The sequence below is a fragment of the Liolophura sinensis genome, chromosome 4 (assembly GCF_032854445.1).
Source record: "Liolophura sinensis isolate JHLJ2023 chromosome 4, CUHK_Ljap_v2, whole genome shotgun sequence".
NCBI classification, from domain to species: Eukaryota; Metazoa; Mollusca; class Polyplacophora; order Chitonida; family Chitonidae; genus Liolophura; species Liolophura sinensis.
The window spans coordinates 2,227,610-2,247,233 of record NC_088298.1 but is presented as its reverse complement, the minus strand read 5'-3'; the positions used below and the strand labels follow the sequence as shown (position 1 = coordinate 2,247,233).

The 19,624-nt window shown below is 39.4% G+C and overlaps 1 protein-coding gene across 1 annotated transcript; it reads left to right on the top strand.

Annotated features, from left to right (window-relative positions):
• Positions 1-751: 751 nt before the first annotated feature.
• On the top strand, positions 752-12,065 carry LOC135464790 (dnaJ homolog subfamily C member 22-like). The gene is made up of 2 exons (XM_064742337.1): positions 752-1,190; positions 9,969-12,065. The coding sequence occupies exons 1-2, from the start codon at positions 794-796 to the stop codon at positions 10,394-10,396; spliced, it is 825 nt and encodes a 274-aa protein (XP_064598407.1). The 5' UTR covers positions 752-793; the 3' UTR covers positions 10,397-12,065.
• The last annotated feature ends 7,559 nt before the right edge of the window (positions 12,066-19,624 follow it).

Sequence of the window (19,624 nt, the reverse complement as noted above, 5' to 3'; positions counted from 1 at the left end):
TTTAAGGACTAAGAGAACTTTTAATTATTAAAGTAGAAATTCCTCGGGTAAATCATAATTTTATCGCAGTAATCCATTTTTGAAGACTAAAAAAAACCGCTCGGCCCTTTGCGCCTATATATACATACGTACATATATATATATATATATATATATATATATATATATATATATATATATATATATATATATATATATATATGTGTGTGTGTGTGTGTGTGTGTGTGTGTGTGTGTGTGTGTGTGTGTGTGTGTCACACACATGCATCCGTACAAGGAAGTATAGGCCTATATTGATCATAGCAACCGTTGCGCTAGATTTTTGCATCATGAGGGTTCTTAGTGAGATGGCCGGGCTCACGATCCATGTTACTTGAAGGAACAGATCATAACTTTCTTAATTAGCTGTCAGAATCTGTCCATTTCACGCGGAACTCGGAAACATGTGCGCGGCAGTAACTATAAACAAACCGCTGCATTCTGGGTAAAAATTAAACACTTGGGGATTCCCCTGTTTCAAAGTCCTGCAAGTTGAAAACATTTTCTTTTTTTTTCTTTTTTTTTCAGTAAAAGTTGTTAACACCTAAAACGGGCATTGCTTTATGATTTATTGACATCCTGAAAGAGAGACAAAAAAAAAAAAACATTCACCCAGACGCATGCCCATGCAGCACGACTTTCTGTTTCACAATTCGCGTCAACACTGCTGACTTAGATGTTACCTAGTCAGGTTATTATGCGGTAAAGTAGACACCTGGCATTCATCAGCAGTTAGAACTAGGACGGTAGTGAGGATGGACGGAGACAAAGACGTTGGCATCGCCTATTTCTTGTGGCTGATTGGCGGTGCATTTGGGCTGCACCATTTGTACTTGGGCCGGGACCGGCAAGCCTTCGTATGGTGGGCGACTTGGGGTGGGTTTTTTGGCATCGGCTGGCTCAGAGACATTTTCAACATCCCGTACTATGTGAGTCTAGCCAACCAGTCGTACGATACGGTAGAACTTGCTAAGAATGAGGAGAGATTTAGAGTGCGTCCCCAGTGGAGTACGGCTCGATTCTGTGGCGAGATAATGTTTGGATTCAGACTAGGGTACGTTCTGCAGTACGCCATACCTGTCGAGCTGTTATACGGCAACTCCGTCCTCAGTGATATACTGCTGCTGATAGGACCCTTCGGCACGGCCATAGGTGAGATATGTCACTTGTGATAAGATGTAGATCAACATGTAATTAGTTCTGTGAAAATTAAACATGGAAGTGAGTTGCCAACAATTTCAGGCAAATGTCAGAAATTGTTGAAGATATATCTCAACGAGGGGTGTCACATAACAGTATTACAGAACAAAAGCCAGTCAGCCATATTTTAGACCTGTTTGCATGGACTAGTGTTGCCACAGTACTCCAGTATAGCTGCCAAAAGTAGGCCATTCAACGTCTCTACATGTTTAATTTAATTGCACCATCTAACTATAATTTGTGTGAGGCAGGGGAAGGGGGCTTCATGGCTGAGGGCGTTAGCACACCCAGGACCCTCTCACCAATTTGGTCACTGGGAGTTCAATTCCAGCCCATGGTGGCTTCTTCTCTGGCCGTATGTGGGAGGGTTTGCCAGTAACCTGCGGATGGTTGTGGCAATTCCTCCCACCATAATGCTGGTCGCTGTTGTAGAAGTGAAGTATTCTTGTGTACGGCTTAAAACACCAGTCAGATAATTTAATGAATTTGTGTGAGTAAAATGTCTGAGAGAGAGATAGGTGCATGTACATAGTTTAGTTTCAGAAAACAAAAATTGCAGGTGAGTTTCCATGCCTATCAAAGGCTTACTTATGGGAAGAACCCAGACATGGGAATTAAGTTTGAAGTGTTACTTCAGTCACAAGGGAGGTCAGGCGAAAACATTAAACAGATATGAAGGATAGACATATTGAATAGTGCTAGGACCATGGTTCAAAAAGAGCTATGATGAATTACATTATTTAACCCCTAAAAGTGAAGAGTCCTCAAAAACAAAATCCTCGGCAGTTTCTGTAAAATTTTCCTTATTGTGTAGTGATAATATTCTTTATGTGACTATGAATCTGGCAGATATGACATTGAATAAGGGAGTTATACATCATGCGTGTTTGGGAGATGTCACTTGTGGGTATATGTCAGTGATGGGTGATGTCAAGTGTTCTTGCACGATGTCACACCAGGCAAAATTGAACAACAGAAAACTTTTGTTTATGTGTTATCCTCACAAACTAAAAAGAGCAGCTGTAATATAATGGATTTTATTTTAGAATGTAAAAAAGTAATTCCAACTATCTCGATCTATATCATTTAACCTTGAGATACAAGTCTTAACACTGAAATAGCTCTTTAATGGTTTGCCTAAAGACCAGAATGAGAGACAGGTAAAATAACAGTCATGTCTGTAGTGCTCAGAGATGCTGTGGCACTGCACTGAAAATGACACCGCCGCATGCTGATGATGGCATGGCCTTGTCAAATAAACGTTACAAGTGCATGTAAATTTTGAACTTTAGTATTTCACCAGCAGCTATACTTTATAAACAGGAGACATGTGGGGTGGCTGTGGATTTGACATAATATCACAGTGAAAAATCTGCTTTTGACATTGAACATCTGAGAAGCCAGTCTACCACATTATCATCAGAAATTCCCACTAACTGCTAATCTTTACATGTCTCTTCCTCCTCACCCATCCACCTGCCACGCATTTTAACACTTCATTAACACCCCCACGTGGGCCTCTCAGTTATATGATTGACCTATTTACAGATAGTACTGCCACTCCCACTAAGAAATTTACTCCATCCACTTTCTAGCGCTGTTCTCAAAGCCTTGGTAAGGAAAACCGGTTGACAGTTGACTTTTATGAAGTATATGAAATTAGTTATTTTTTCACAACACTTTGCTCAGGAGACACGACTAGCTATGTTATGGTTGTTGTCAACAATGCATATGTTATTAAGCTACAGGGCTGGGTGATTTGTGCACAGGCTTAGTCCATTTTGCTACAGGCATGGTTTGCAAAGTTGGCCATCAAGTTTAACAGTTACTTTTGGCATGGTAAAAAACATGTAGCTACAGGTAGGTACATTTGGTAAATCAACAACACCATGAAAGCCGTACAGGCATTAGTCCTCTATACTAAGGGCCTGTAGACCTTCATTATGGTATTTATTATTTGCAATAAATGATCCCAAAATTTGTTCATGAGTCAGTTGCACATTTTGCTGGATTCTCTGAGTGTTATTGAGATGTGAATTTATTTATTTATTTAATTATCTCTTTCTTTGATTGGCTAGAGATATAAAAGAGTACAGCATGGAGAGTAAAACCATAGCAGCCACGACAATGTCATATCTGGCAGATGTTCATTTGTAACTGGTGAAATACTGCCTGCTGTCAGTTAGCTCAATTAGGATGTTATTCTAACTGTCCATGCAAACACTTATATAGTGCCAAATTACACCTCCCTACTTCAGCATTGTGGCTTAAGCAGAATTATGTATTTTGATGTAAATGTGGAAGGTAGCATAAAAAAATATAAGTTTTAGTACAAGAAGTAATATTTTATGACATTCTTTTGTCCTTTTAAATTTACACTTGTTTGGGTGATATTTTAGATTATTTACTGTAGGCAACTGTGTGTAATTTAGGCACTGTCTCTATAGCCAGGCATACTTTGTTAAACATTATTATGTATCTGTATAGTTATACATTTATGTACATAGTTATACATTTATATACATGGTTATGCATATCTATACATGTACATTTAAAGAAGAAATCTGTATAGTTACATGTATACATTTATATACAGATATACATATCTGTACATGTACATTTAAAGAAGAAATCTGTATAGTTATACATTTATATACATAGTTATAATTATCTACACATGCACATTTAAAAGGAGAAGAAAACATAAAAATGTTGCCAAAATCATATTTTTGTATGGTGGGTATTTGGAATGGCCTCTTGGTATATATCATTTTTGCATAATAATGTTCTAAATAAGGATGTGATGCGTGTCTAATAAATTTATCTGGATGTAAATTTGTTGTTGATATCCAAACATATTCATTTAATCTGTATTATGATGATATGTATAAATATATTCTCCCAAAAAAGAAACGCAACATCCGATTCGTTTTATCCAAATATGAATTTTTCAACATCATCTTAAATACAAAAATAAGCATCACATCACACTGAAACTTTCCACACTGGTTGTTCAGACTTTTAAGTTAATTACAGTGTCAAAATTTATCACATTAAAGTCCATAGCACTCAGATGACGTCACTGCAAAGTCAATATCTGCTATGCCCACCATTAACCCGTAACACAGCGCGAATCCGTCTCGGCATAGACATGATCAATCGGCGAATACGGTTTTGCGGAATTCTTCTTCATTCTTGGTCAAGAGCCTGCAGCACTTCTTGCTGAGTTTGGGGCGCTGGATGACGACTGCGCAAGCGTTTTCCCAAGTCATCCCACAAATGTTCTATTGGGTTCAAATCTGGTGATTTGGACGGCCAGGGCAGCACTGTTACGTTCTGGTTCTCCAGAAAGTCAACCGTAGCACGAGCTGTATGCGGCCGAGCGTTGTCGTGCTGAAAAACTTCCCTACTAAGGTCCATTATGGGCAACATGTGTGGCATCAAAACCTCATCTCTGTATCGAGCGGCGTTAAGGTTGCCTGGGATGTGCACCAGTTGAGATTTTCGGGCGTATGATATGGCACCCCACACCATCACACTTCCTCCACCGAAATTGTCGACTTCAAGGACGCAGTTCCTTGCGAACCTCTCATTTCGGCGTCTGTAGACGCGTGTACGGCCATCTCTTTTCTCCAGCATGAATCTGGATTCATCGCTGAACCAGACTCGCCTCCAATTTCGCAGATTCCAGTCCCTTAATCTGTTGCACCATCGTACCCTTGCGCGTCGATGCTGTTGTCTCAGTACTACGCCAAAGTAAGGACGTCTGGGACGTAAGCCGTTTTCACGGAGATGGTTCCTGACTGTCTGTGCCGATATTCGTCGGAGACCTGGGACATTTGATGCTGTTTTTATTGCTGTTACGGTTCGGTTTCTGAGATGAAGTAACCGGATGTAACGGTCTTGGGCTGCTGTTGTGACCATAGGTCGGCCATAACGTTGACGGTCAGCTGTTGAACCGGATTGCTGGTACCGTTGCCAGAGCCGGGAAATCGTGCTCCGGTGAACATGATAAAGTCTAGCGACTGCATTCTGTGATTCACCGGCGAGGAGTCGACCAATGACGATGTTCCGGGTAGCGGTGTCTAGTCTTGGCATATCTTGGCAGGTTGGAGAAGCAACTTAGTGACTGAATTCAACGGAACGGTTATGTGTCTTTTATACCCATTAAATCCGCTTAAAAATACGGCATGATTCGCAGGTGCTACTGTCCTAAGTTTTTCTCTACGAATCCCTCGCGCAGCGTTACACAAAGGCCGACCCTTAAGTCACGTGTGACCAACAGACACTATCTGGTGTTTAAATTCAATTATCGTACATTTACATTATAATATGATCATGTTGTCATGTCTCAATCACGCCAATTTTTTGAAGAATTTATGATTGATCTTTTGGGGGGGATGTTGCGTTTCTTTTTTGGGAGAGTATATATTAAAAATATAAATATGATCAAATATGACAAGACCAAATTCTAGTAGAAATGTATTTATTACACATGTTCCACAGCCTCATTTCTAACATTATTGCACAAAGACAATATATACCGAGAGGTAGTCCCAAATACCCACCATAGGTGTTGTTGTCAGGTGTATTTTTTTTCTTAAAGAAAAATCGAGAAAAAATATTGAAGATCAGATTTACAAATGCATGTATCAACTTTTTGCACTTGTTCATCTGAACTTTTCTGTCATATTTATGTTTTTCTCCATCTTGAATAAAAAGACTGTAGACAACTAGAAAAAAGTGATGATCATCAGTAACAAATTACACCAACTGCAATTTTTTTTGATATGGAATGAAATATTTTCCAGATATTTAGTCTTCAAGAGGGGCCACTTTGTATTTCAAAAATCAAGGGTCTTTGAGTTGGGAAATCATGAATAAAGCATAAAATTGATAGGCCAACGAAATCTTTGTGTTATTTTGATGCATTGGTTGGATTACGAATATACACATACATTGCCAAGGATGGCCTTATATATCACACTTTGACGATGTGGATATTTGTACGTATTTCTCAAAAATAAAAATACCAATTATAAGCGTTATGTTAGTCATGTTGATTCAGCTGCGTCTAATCTGGGATTGTAAAGATTCCGTCTCATCCCAGGTCAGATTTAGATGGTTTCTGTTTCTGCTGGGCAATCGATTATGTAAAGATCATGAGTTCAAATCCAGCTTAAGGTACCATGGTTACAGCTTTGTGTTAGAAAGTTTGTTTGGTGTATTTGCTCTTGTACTTCTGGCCTCTGTCTGGTTCCAAATCGGCTCTATCTGATTTTGTGCAGCATATATGTTACTGCTCAAATTCCTAAAATTTGTAATGTAGGTAGAATTATAACTTGTAGAAATTTTTTTTAAACACTGTATATGGTGTAGATCTGATATTTTCTGAAAGGCAGTCATTTGAGCTATTCAAGATTTTGTGCGCAAATTTAAATTTTTTGGCCAAAAATCTCCAGTCTAGCCAAATTGACATTTCAAATTCAGTACATGTGTACATAGTCTGGCCTAGTTTGATATGAATGCCTTGACATGTGACATATGGCAATGCTTAGTGCAAACATTGACAGGTGCACAAAAGAGTGTGCACTGTCAGCATATTTTAATATGCTCTCCAGGCCAGACCGCACTAACCTACCACAGTTGAGGAGACCTGTGGCTGCACACCTCTACATAAGGAGAGTAACTTAAATATTTCTCAGAAGTTATTCACTGTTGGAATCGATTCTGTTGTGAACTTTGGCCATTTTTTTCAGCATGAATTAAGCATTGTGTATATTGTAGATGGAAATATATACTGCACAATAGTAGAATAAGTGTGCAATTCATAATTGCACAGATTTTCATAGTGGGCCAAAAAACATGTTAAGCAGGCATGTTGTTTCTTGGTTTTGAGCATACATGTATACCACAAAACCTGGCGAATGACTTTTGATTATAATACATGTAGGTATATACATTTAAATTCATATTTCACAGACCTCTGGCAGTACACGGGAAGGTCTGCCAGCGACCTGTGTATTGTCATGCATTTCCTCCAGACTTGGTCCTGTTTCCTCCCACCATAATACTGGTCGCTGTCGTATAAGTGAAATATTCTTGAATATGGCGTAAAACATCAACCAAATAAATAAATGAATAAGTCACCTTGCACAGAATGAGATTGACATATTAAAATATTGCCTCAAAGTCTGCAGTGAACCGGACACCTGATGATTCTTGATGACGGATCCATTATTGTTGAAATTTCTTTACAACTTCACAAACAATCTCACAGTTTGCTACTGTATTTGTGCTTGCTGCTATCTTAATCACCTGCCCTTTGGACAAATCACCTGCCCCTTGGACAAATCACCTGCCCCTTGTACAAATCACCTGCCCCTTGTACAAATCACCTGCCCCCTTGTACAAATCACCTGTTCCTTGTACAAATCACCTGTTCCTTGGACAAATCACCTGCCCCTTGTACAAATCACCTGCCCCCTTGTACAAATCACCTGCCCCCTTGGACAAATCACCTGCCCCTTGTACAAATCACCTGTTCCTTGCACAAATCTCCTGCCCCCTGTACAAATCACCTGCCCCCTTGTACAAATCACCTGCCCCCTTGGACAAATCACCTGCCCCTTGTACAAATCACATGTTCCTTGGACAAATCACCTGCCCCCTAGCTTGGACAAACCACCTGTTCCTTGGACAAATCACCTGTTCCTTGTACAAATCACCTGCCCCTTGTACACATCACCTGTTCCTTGGACAAATCACCTGCCCCCTTGGACAAATCACCTGTTCCTTGGACAAATCACCTGCACCTTGTACAAATCACCTGTTCCTTGTACAAATCACCTGCCCCTTGTACAAATCACCTGTTCCTTGTACAAATCACCTGCCCCCTTGGACAAATCACCTGCCCCTTGTACAAATCACCTGCCCACAGCTTTTGCTTGAAAGCTTTTTTTTTTTTTTTTTAAATTTTTATATTTTCTAAACTATTCATGCCTTCCCATCCTTGATAAGTGCATATATGGCTATTCATGTATGATACAGTGACCTCTGTTCACTATCACATAAGCACAATGTCCTCGGAGTCTGTGATCACTGGTACTTCAAGTCCAGCTCATGACGTCCTCTCCTGCTGTATCAAACTGTATCAAAGTATGAAAAAAATCAAAAATCTTTGTGGGAATGTCTGTGAGCAACTTGCGTATGGTTGTGGGTATCCCTCGGGCACTACTCGGATTTCTGCCACCATGCGGCTGGCCCCTGTCACAATACTAAAATATTCTTCAATGCAGCATAAAACACAAGTCAAAGAAATACATAAATCCTTCTCATGCACAGATAATAATTTTTGCCTCAACAAGCCAAGTCTATAAGTCTGCTATCTTGTAACCTTTGACCTGGGGTTGCCAAGGTGAAGGCAATTTGTAGTGGGCTGTTGCAGCTGTGTTCTTGTGTAGTGTTAATTATGATACATGCATGCTTTCCATATTTGCATATGTTGCTCATATTTCCGCCCGTTTTATTATCCTAAACTTTTGTGACATTTTTTCTGACCAAATGTTGTTCCCTAGTTGAATCGATTATTATTCAGTGTATAATATGTAGATTATAGTATGAATAGGCTGGGCTGATGTGGACTCTTTATTGTGAAAGTACAAACTACAAAATGTAAACATAGAACTTGTCCACATCAGCCTGTATTAATTCAGTAATCATTAGGTGTGCTAAGTCAGACCTATTTTAATGTTGGGCCAGACCTATTTTAATGTTAGGCCAGACCTATTTTAATGCTTACTTTACAAGCAGAATGAATCATTTTTGGATGTCGGAGGAAAGTATAAAATAGAAATAAAAACTTGAAAATCATCCAGTTTATCAGTAAATGTGGATAATATCCCAACAGTGTTTCCTGTTGAAAACATATTTACAGGATTTGATACATGTAGCCTAGAAAAATAAGGAACTCATACAACTTGGAAATCAGACAAAAATAAAAAGGTTTATTTTCAGTTTTATTCTTATTCCATTTTCTTAGTCGACTGCCCGTAATACACAAAATGACGTTGTTATCACCTTGTAAATTTTGACATGTGGCATGATAGGTTATCATTACATGGGCAGGGGCAATGAGCTGTTATCAGTTGTCACAACAATCTACTCCTCTGCCCAGGTGTGAACAACCAGACTTTTTCTCACACTGTCTTCGCTAGTAAGTACAAGTATGTATATGGGTGATAACTGGGATGTGTTAATTGGAGCGAGATGGTTTCGTCCACACACATAAACAGGACTATGTGCTAAATGGCATAAAATTTCACCAGAAAAATTGCAAAAAAAGGGCTTCATAAAAAGTATAATCGTTAGTGTTCCACAGTGTTTTAGGAGAGAATAAAAACAAAACATAAAAGTCATGTAATTAGTGAGAAATGGTGACTGTCCCAGCATTGTGTCCCTGTCTGATACATATTTACATGATCAGTAGACATTGAAAAACAGGAAAAGTCACAAAAAATATCAAAATCAAATGGAATTTAAGGTGGATTTTCAGTTTTATGGTTATTCCATTTTTGGATTTTTTAGTGTTGCCTAGCCTGTAAAACACAGAACAAAATCGGTGTTGCCTTACCACTGTTAAGGTTGAATAATGTTGGCTAAAGATCCTGTATAAGTTGAATCAAAATCTCTAATTTCATTCTGTTAATATATGTGTGTATTTGTTTTCAGGAGTTCATGTTGTGGCAAACATAGGGAGGGAGCAGTGCTCCTGGCATTACCCGGTATTAGGTGCATATATTGCAGCGCCCTTGATCTACCTCAGTCCGACCAACCTGCTTTTCTGCGGCATCACATCCGCTGTGGCTGCTTCAGGGATAGGCTCGAGATGGCGTCCAATCGGTCAGTTAGGTGTTCGTCGAAAGAAGCACGTTTGTAAACGACTACCATACTTGACAGTCTGTGGCCTGGCCTACCTGTCGCTGTGGGGATCTATGATTTACTTTAACGCCACAATGGGGTGGTGGGGAGGTGGGGTGGAGGTGGTTCACACAAAAAACATTTTCTTTGTATCAAACGTGTTTTTTCTCCAACAACAGCCTTACGTCATATTTGAACAACTATATTATGTTGGTGTAACACATTTCTATATTGAATGAAACAACATAAGTTGTGTTTTTGTGTGAGGTACAGACACCTCTGCTTACACGAATGTCTATCAAGTTTCACTTTTAATATATGTAGGCCACACAGTTTTTAGTATTTTTCAGCTGTCACGTGTTAATTTTTATTGATGGTTTTGTAGTGATGTCATAGCCGTGGTCACGTGGCTAAAATGCTGGGGGTGAAAACAAAGTGAGTTAATCTCAGAAGAGAATTGAAGAAGGTTTTAGTATAAAAAATGAAAATGAAAAGTGCTGGAGAATTAATCTGAATGTATATAGCCATCGGTTATCTTAGTTTCATTGCCCACTTTAAAATTTAAAAATCCGGCAGCAAAAATCAGCCTGTCTCCCGTGCTGTTTATCACATTCTGCTTCTTGAGAAGAAACTATGAATTGGTCTGAAAAGGGGTTTGAAAGCGTCTGGAGTTCAGGTATCTGTGGACACTTACCTATATTTTGCTTAGATATAGCTCTTCCACATGCCTTTGTACGAAAACAACATTTTAGCATCTCTAATATCTTTAACGTGTCATTGTGCGGGAAATAGCATTTCGATACAATACAAATATAAAAATGTTGACGGTATTTGGTTAAAAAAAATTTTAATCCAAATTTTGTGTTGAAACCCTGTTTTACAACCACTAATTCAGAAAAGCCTCAAGAGTTGTCTCCACCTGTTACAGTGCTGGGGCCACTATCACAAGACTTTGTCATATTTGAGATTAAGATAGACGTCTGCCTTAATCTCAGGTCATATTTCTCGTAACTTTGTTGCGTAAAAGACGCTGTCTAGGTTAAAGTGCCATAAGTTGACATCATTTACGAGAAAAGCTACGAAAAATTAAGTAACAAAGTTTTGTGAAAGTGGACCCAGATGCTTCATAATTTCAAATTTGAATGATACGATCTTGTATATAAATGGTCAGGACCCAGGGTTAAAATGAGCTTAGCCAATGAAATAGACGTTCTACTTAATGTAGTCCATTAGTGATAGATAAGAAAATAGTCGTTGTTCTGTGCATCATCACAAAAGGGAGCGTCAAAGAAATCCTCCTACAGGCTTAAGGGCATGATTCATATTCTTAACAAAAAAATGAAGATGGCAACTAACACGGCGCAGCCCTACTTAAAAAAAAAACCTTTTGTTAAATCTTTCCCCTGGATCATGAAAAAATGCGTTATCTTGGATCTAACCCGATTACAGATTAATCTGTAATTGTAAGGAATAATTTACCTGTAACGGATTAAACCGTCATCGGACAGACAAATACAGATATTAGGCACGGCTTGATCGGCTTTAGATGAACGAAAATGCAGGGAATATGAGTTAGGATTTAACAGAAGAGTTATTTTAGTGTTGGGATACCTCTGCCAGCCGCCAGAGGCGGATAGATATATGTGTAAGAAATACATTCCAGCGAATCGTCTTGGTTTACCATTGTAAACTTAATCCGTTTATAGTGGATAGACTGCTTACCTGTCATAGAAACTTTTCCCTCTGTGTTTCAAATTTCAGTGTTACATTATCCCGTAATTTTCTGTGACAGGGATCTTACGTAATAATGCAGGCATAATGCTGTTTGTTATGTTAAGTGTATTTTTTTCATTGCTGTATATTTTTTAATGCTTACCCTGTACAAGAAGTACATATAAAAAAGTAAAACAACAACTGAAAAGTATTAGCTTGTGAAGCATATGCACGGCCTGGGAAGCTCTGTGCAGACTGTGCCATACGCGTAGGTAATTCTTGTGTCAGAGCGTCCACAACACCAAAGTGCTGCCGCGTGACTGAAGTATCATGCCGAAGACACCAGGCATGACACCCCAGCCCAGCTCACATTATACTGACATAGGGTCAACCAATCGTGTTTGTAACCCTTCAGGGCTGAGTTCACACTGAGGCAGCAACAAGCAGTCATACCATTTTTAAAGTCTTTGGTATCACGAGGGTTTGTGTCACGTGGCATTTTCACGCAGTAGCAAGCTTGTACAGTTTTCAACCGAGAAAGTTCTCTTGAACAAATTGGACGTGGTTAGGCTGTGTTCAACTACAGTTTCAGATCCAGCTCAATCGCATCAGCCATTCTGGAGAAGACGACTTCTTCATTTTGAACAAAATCCAAAATGGTGGCCAAGTCTCAGATATAATAGCTTGAATGCCTTGAAACTCTAATAAAATACAAGGGACACTGCGTCCCTTATAACGAAGGCGGACACGGACAACTTGTTCCAGCTGTCATATAATTGACTCAGCTGCATGTGGCTTGAAGTCAGGAGGTTGTCAGATACCCCCACCCAGAAACAGACCAACCGACTGAGACACATCAACTCATAGGGCAACTTTTAACAACATTTCTGAGACATAGTTCAAGTCCAGGTGCTACAAGACCATTCTTCTCATGGATTCTGTTTTTAACGTGTTCAAAAGCTGTAATTTGGCAAACTCACAAACATTAATATTAATCAAAAAAACACTGAAAGCTTGAGCCTAATCGACGGTTGGCTAAGTATTTATTTATGTGATTGTTTTTCAGTTTTACGCCATACTCAAGAATATTTCACGTATACGACGGCGGCAAGCATTATGGTGGTAGGAAACCGGGCAGTGTCCTGGAGGAAACCTTGACCGTCCGCCAGGAGGCAGAGTTGAATGTAGTTACCAAGGCAATAGAAGTTTTTGCCCATGTTGCCAGTGTAGTTACAATCAACAGTAAGCCCACGAGTGCTCTGAGACGTGTCCTAGAGCAGATATCTTTCAACATCAACTGTTAAATATAACACATATATTCTATTCATTCAACATAACCATTCAATTAGACTAACATCATATTATGCTGAATGTGACACAATAGTTTGTTGTAATAACAGAATACATTCTAGCATCCCTCAGACAACAGACTTTCTGTTACATTTAACAGATTAATTTTTGAGTGTTGCCATAGAAGCTCTGCAAGGTGGTGCTAAACGATACAGGAAATAAGTGTCTGCGAACTTCACGCCGTGGAAACGTATTTGGTGGCTAAAGTTTTTCCCAAACGCCGTGATGAACTGCCACGGCAAGTAAATCATTTTTTTTTAATGGAGTGCGCTCTGACGTTAGTGGCCATCTTTGGCCGAACAAAATTTTGCCAAACCTAACATCAAAGCAATTAAATCTTGGGCAATGTTGTGACAGAGCCTTGGGGGATGTGGGCAGTTTACTCATGCATGTATGTGTCACCTTTCTTTTGCATGTTTTGTTTGTGTTTATCCATAGTTTTGAGGATCCTGGCTTCCTGGAGCTAAATGGGCGAAAAGATGACTCTTACCGATTCCTCAAGTTTCAAATACTACGGGCCGCTGAAACTATCATATCTGATAGGCTAAACAGGTTCTGGTAGCTTTTCCACAAAATGTTTGACTTTCTTTTAGTTTTCATTTGTTTGATGGCATAAAATCTTATTCAAGGCTTATCTTACCTGGGCTAAATTGGCTTAATTGTTTTCACGGCCAGAACTATATTCACTTAATCCAAGTGGTGTGGTGGTGATTGGTTCAGAGCAACTATGGCAACACGGCAAAACTCTGAATTATTTGATAGGAGTTTACAACCGTACTCAAGAACATTTCACTAACATGTATATACCACGACGGCCAATTAACAAGTTGATGGTAAATATTTCACTTATACGACAGGGTCCATGCAGTATTATGGTGGGAGGAAACCAAGCAGAGATTACATTAAACCAGGTAGAGCTCGAAACAAACCCATGACCATCGGTAGGTTTCTGGCGGACCTTCCCACTCACTACCAGGAAGGTAGGAATTTAACCTCTATAACAAAAAATCAAAAACATGTGTTATACGAGCCACTGTTAGCCGACCCTTTCTGGGGCAGGTCCGGTTAGATCATGTTGCGCAACACCCACATTTTCTCAGTATAGTGTAATGTGACACGACTTTTTGTGCACGGTGAATGTATGAAGAAATGGCTGACACATCATCTACCGGCCCGATGGCTCATTTAAGACGGACTACATGACCTTCGTCGCCGTTCATTGCCATGAAGGCCCCACGAGCAGTGAAAGCAGGGGAAGCTACAATCTCCCTGTCCAAGACCGAGTTTGAACCCACGCCTCGTGTATCCTAGCGGCTGAAAGAGAAGCTCATTTTAAGAAGGAATCATGGAGTTTTTCAAAGCTATACCGGATTTTGCTGCCATTTTGGAACGGCGGCATGTAGGACCTTAAAGATTGGGGTACATGTGCACCAGAACCCTTAACACAACTACCTAACAGTATCCACAATACACAGACAACATCGTAAGATATTCCACTTACCTTTTGTGGCTAAAACAACTCCTCCCAAGTCCTCACCTCCAGAAGAATTATAAAGGTACATCTACACTTGAAACAAATCTCCAACACTGTTTATATAATGCTACCAATACACATACACGCTACGTCGCCAACACTTTGAAAAAGGAAAAAAAAAAGAAAGTTCGTCTGATGGACAGCGAAGGACAATCCGAATTTTCTCAAGACTGAATGTGGTTTCCAATACATATGTAATGAAACATGGTAAGATCATGAGAGAGAGAGAGAGAGAGAGAGAGATTGCATGTAAACCCTGAAATATAAAAGATTTCACCCCACAGAATAAAAAAGAGCAGCGACAACAATGTGACAGTTGGTCAAAGGCCAGACGAAACTGGTGAAACACGGCATGAGTTATGGGTTTACTCTAACTGTTGATGTAAATGCTTAACAGTAGACAACTTATCCGCCCCTCACACCATCGTTTAAGCAGACTTATGTTAGAAAAGTGCAGTGATGTTCATTACAATGTAACGGTGGATAATCCCAAGTGGATAATCCCATGACCCATTTCCATTACAACCTAGAACACCAGGGCCCGATTGTTCAAAACTGGTTAAGACTTAATACCAGATTAAACTTTAAGCCTAAGGCTTCAAGTTTCTACCTAGCCTGAACACAATTGTGCACCAGTATAATAAATATGAACGAAAACTGCTGCTGGATACTTTGACTTTAGGGAACTGCATCGGCTGCTGAGTTTGGGTGGAACTTTAACTATAAAATGTGACTTAATACCAGTGTTATCTAATACACTTTCTAACAACTGGGATCGACCAGGATCACGCGGCTGTCTTCGACTGAAGTCACATTTAGTCTTAACATGTTGTATTATTGTTGAACTTTAAATGAAACACTGCTTTTCATTTTCGCCTTTAAGGACTAAGAGAACTCTTAAGTATTAAAGTAGAAATTCCTCGGGTAAATCATAATTTTAGCGCAGTAATCCATTTTTGAAGACTAAAAAAAAACCGCTCGGCCCTTTGCGCCTATATATACATACGTACATACATATATATATATATATATATATATATATATATATATATATATATATATATATATATATATATATATATATATATGTGTGTGTGTGTGTGTGTGTACATGTGTGTCACACATGCATCCGTACAAGGAAGTATGGGCCTATATTGATCAAAGCAACCGTTGCGTAGGAGTTTTGACAGACTTCTGCCCACAGTGTGACAGTCCACAACAACACACGCACAAGTGACAGGCACTTACTTCGTACAGGTTTAGGTAGGTCAAAACTGTTTTTCTTAAAAGCTTGGTTGCATACCTACACATCGATATGGTTGCGTGGATTTTAGACTAGACTCGTTGCACCCTACAGAGTGTCTCAGTGGAGTAGAGGTAGGCTTTACTCTTCGTAGACCTTCCCACGTGTAAGTCTTTTTAGGCTACAGTTTTTGAAGACACTCGTGAGAGGCGTGTACATGTGATAGTACCATGGCAAGGTTATCACAACCTAAGTCCATTTATTTTCTCAAAAACGACTAATGTCTGAGTTTTAGTGATGTGTGTTGAACTTTAATTACGAAAACAAAAACGGTTAGGGTTAAACTGGCATAGACCAAATTTTATTTAAGAAAATGGAAATAATGAGTTAGATTCGAATGCCATTTAGGATGAATTTTAATGCCCAAAATCGAAACGGGTTATAAAATCATAGGTCAAACTTTTATTACGAAAACGGAGACTGTTATTGCGTTTTGAACAACAACGACATTCTGTAACAAAATCGGTTAAATTGACGATACTATATAGTGGCGGAATTAAGTTATTGCTCTATCATGCAAAGTACCCTGTATTATGTTACATATTACAGAATTAATCTCTTATTGCAATAGTCTGAGCGTACTTCTCTTGAAGCAGTCGGGTACTATGTTGTCCATAGCATAACACTCTATGTTGTGTAACGCAATACACGTAGTATTTTGCGGTAACACAACCTATTCTTTTGGTTTATCTACCTGACTTGAGTTTTACGCCATACTCTGGAAAATATCACTTGTACGACGGCCGCCAGCATTTTGGCGGGAAGAAGGTTGCTGGGAGAACTTCCCACGTACCACCTGAGAGTGAGGGCTCCGGAGTCAGCACGCTAACCACCAGACAATGCTAGGCCATGGAAGGCTCTAATATATTCCATCACTCGCAGAGGGTAATATGTTATATTTAACTAATTAGTTTTTTACAGTGAAAAGAGTGCAGCCGGGAAAGCATGGCAGTTCCGTATACACGCCATAGACTGTAGGAGGGTTTGGTCTAAAATGGGCCCCGACCCATGTAAACGAGCTAACCAGAGGACGCGCCCCTGTGCATATTCGTGCAGGTATTCAAAAGGGTACAGCTAGATATGTAGGACTATTTGATCGCGCGAGCGGAACGCGCTCTCAAAGCAAGTTCAGCCCTTAGTGTTTGTGTGTAAGCTTCTATATGGCATGCATATCTCACAGTTCTACATGGCCCCTTTTATTTACCCGGGCTCTAAAAGTGGAGTGTTACATATTGCAGTATGTAGTACCGACCTTGTTTGAAATGCTATAATTCCAAATGCGTTTTAAGACGAACTTTAAATTAAGGTGTCACGTCAGCGTAATCGGACCACAGTAAGGACTAAGTTAAAACCTTAGAAACGGCTCATTTGCAATATCCAGGGTTACGTATAGCGGTACCGTAACTAGAATACACTCAAAAAATTATTCTGTCAAATTTAACAGAAAGTCTGTTGTCTAAGTGATGCTAGAATGTATTCTGTTATTATTACACAATATCATGTAACACTCAACATAATATCGTGTTAGTCTATAGAATGGTTATGTTGAATTAATAGAACGTGTGTTATATTTAACAGAATAATCTGCTTCAATAACAAAATAATCTGCTGCAATAACAGAATAATCTACTGCAACATCACTAAGATAACAGACTTTCTGTTAAATTTAGCAGATTAATTTTTTGAGTGTAGTATCAGCCTTATCTGAAGCCCTATGATTCAACACGCATTTTAAGAAGGACTTTAGACCCAGTGAGAGGCCTGTATGAAAACAGCATGTATGCATTTGTAATATTCAGGGTGACATATTTAAGTAGCAGTACCAGCTTTAGTACAGGCCTTACTTGGAACGTTCAGTACCACATGCGGTTTAATACGCAAGTCAGAGTCTGGTATCAGGTGAGAAACTTGGGACTACAGTATAGGCTGTTATGACCTAAGAAACTTTGTATTCATAAAGTTTACAGTGACATGTTGTGTAGTATAGTCACCAGTTTTGAAACTGACCTTATTTGGAGCATTACAATACCACATACCTTTTATAAATTGCAGATCTTTGTACCAGGTGAGTAGCCTGGGTGGATCGTTTGTCAGTACTAGTTATTCGAGTGAAATTTTATCCCAAATCTCAGAATAAATGCAGGGCCTCCGAGACCGACGGGGTTAGCACGCCAGCACGGCACAATGACCCAGAAACCTCTCATCAATGCGCTCGCTGAGAGTTCAAGCCCAGCTCATGCTGGCTTCCTCTCCGGCCGTACGTGGAAAGGTCTGTCAGCAACCTGCGGTGAAATATTCTTGAGTACGGAGTAAAACACCAATCAGATCAAATCAAATTAGAATAAAGGTATCATGTGCTAAGCAAAACTATGAGTTTTCATGAGTTCAAGGAGACGATCATATGGACTGGGACTGTCTTGATCTGCTGAGACTGTTGGACCAAACTAGTGGTCATCCCACAGAGGATATTACCAATACTATAAAAGACGTACAGCATAGCGAGTAAATCCAAAGCAGCGACGAGTGTAATAGTTGGCAAATGGTCACTCGCAACCGGTGAAATACGGCCTCTTGTCAATTTACCTCCGTTAGGGTTTTATTCTAACTGTTCATGTAAATGTATAAATAGTAGCAAACTACACCCCCCCCCCCCCCCTTAGCATCATGGCTTACGCATAATTAGGTTAAAAAAACAGTAGTGATGTTAACTGCAATTTATTATATGTGTGTTGTCATCACATTTAACATACATGGACACCACTACAACAACTACTGCTACTTTAATCGTTCCAGATTCAGATTACACCTGGTAGCTGTAAGGTTGTGCAGTCAAATCAGTGATCAAGTATAGCGGAAGACTACAAGCAGAGACTGCTCTCAGAAAAATAACCTGTTGAACTTAACAGAAAGTCTGTTGTCTGAGTGATGCTAGAATGTATTCTGTTGTTGCAGTAGATTGTTCTGTTGTTGCAGTAGATTGTTCTGTTATTGCAACAGATTATTCTGTTGAGTATAACACACATATTCTATTAATTCAACATAACCATTCTATTTAACAAACAAAGTATCATCTTAAATATGACACAATATCGTGTTAAAAAAAACATAATACATTTCTGCAAAATTTAACAGATTAATTTTTTGAGTATAACTTAAATCCTTGCGTGGGTCTACAGCCAAACTAGTTGTCAGTGCTAGAAGACTACGAAGTACTAACGTCGATCGTTCTTAATTCAGGCTCCTATGGCTGTAAGGCTCTACTGTCAAGCTACTGTTTAACCCAAGCAGAACACTGTGAACTCACACTACCCTAAATCATTCTAAATCCAGGCCCCTGTAAGACTCCGTCTGAAGACTATACGAACTGAGACTTCAACCATTCTAAACTCAGTTTCCTGAGAACCTATACGGAGAAGATCTTGAGAGGTTCTACAGAGAAGACTGTGAACTGAGACTAACATCAATCATTCTTATTTCAGGTTCCTTGGAGGCTCTACTGAGTAGTGTGTGAACTGAGCCTGAATTGAATCATTCTTATTTCAGGTCCCTTGGGGGCTCTACGGAGTA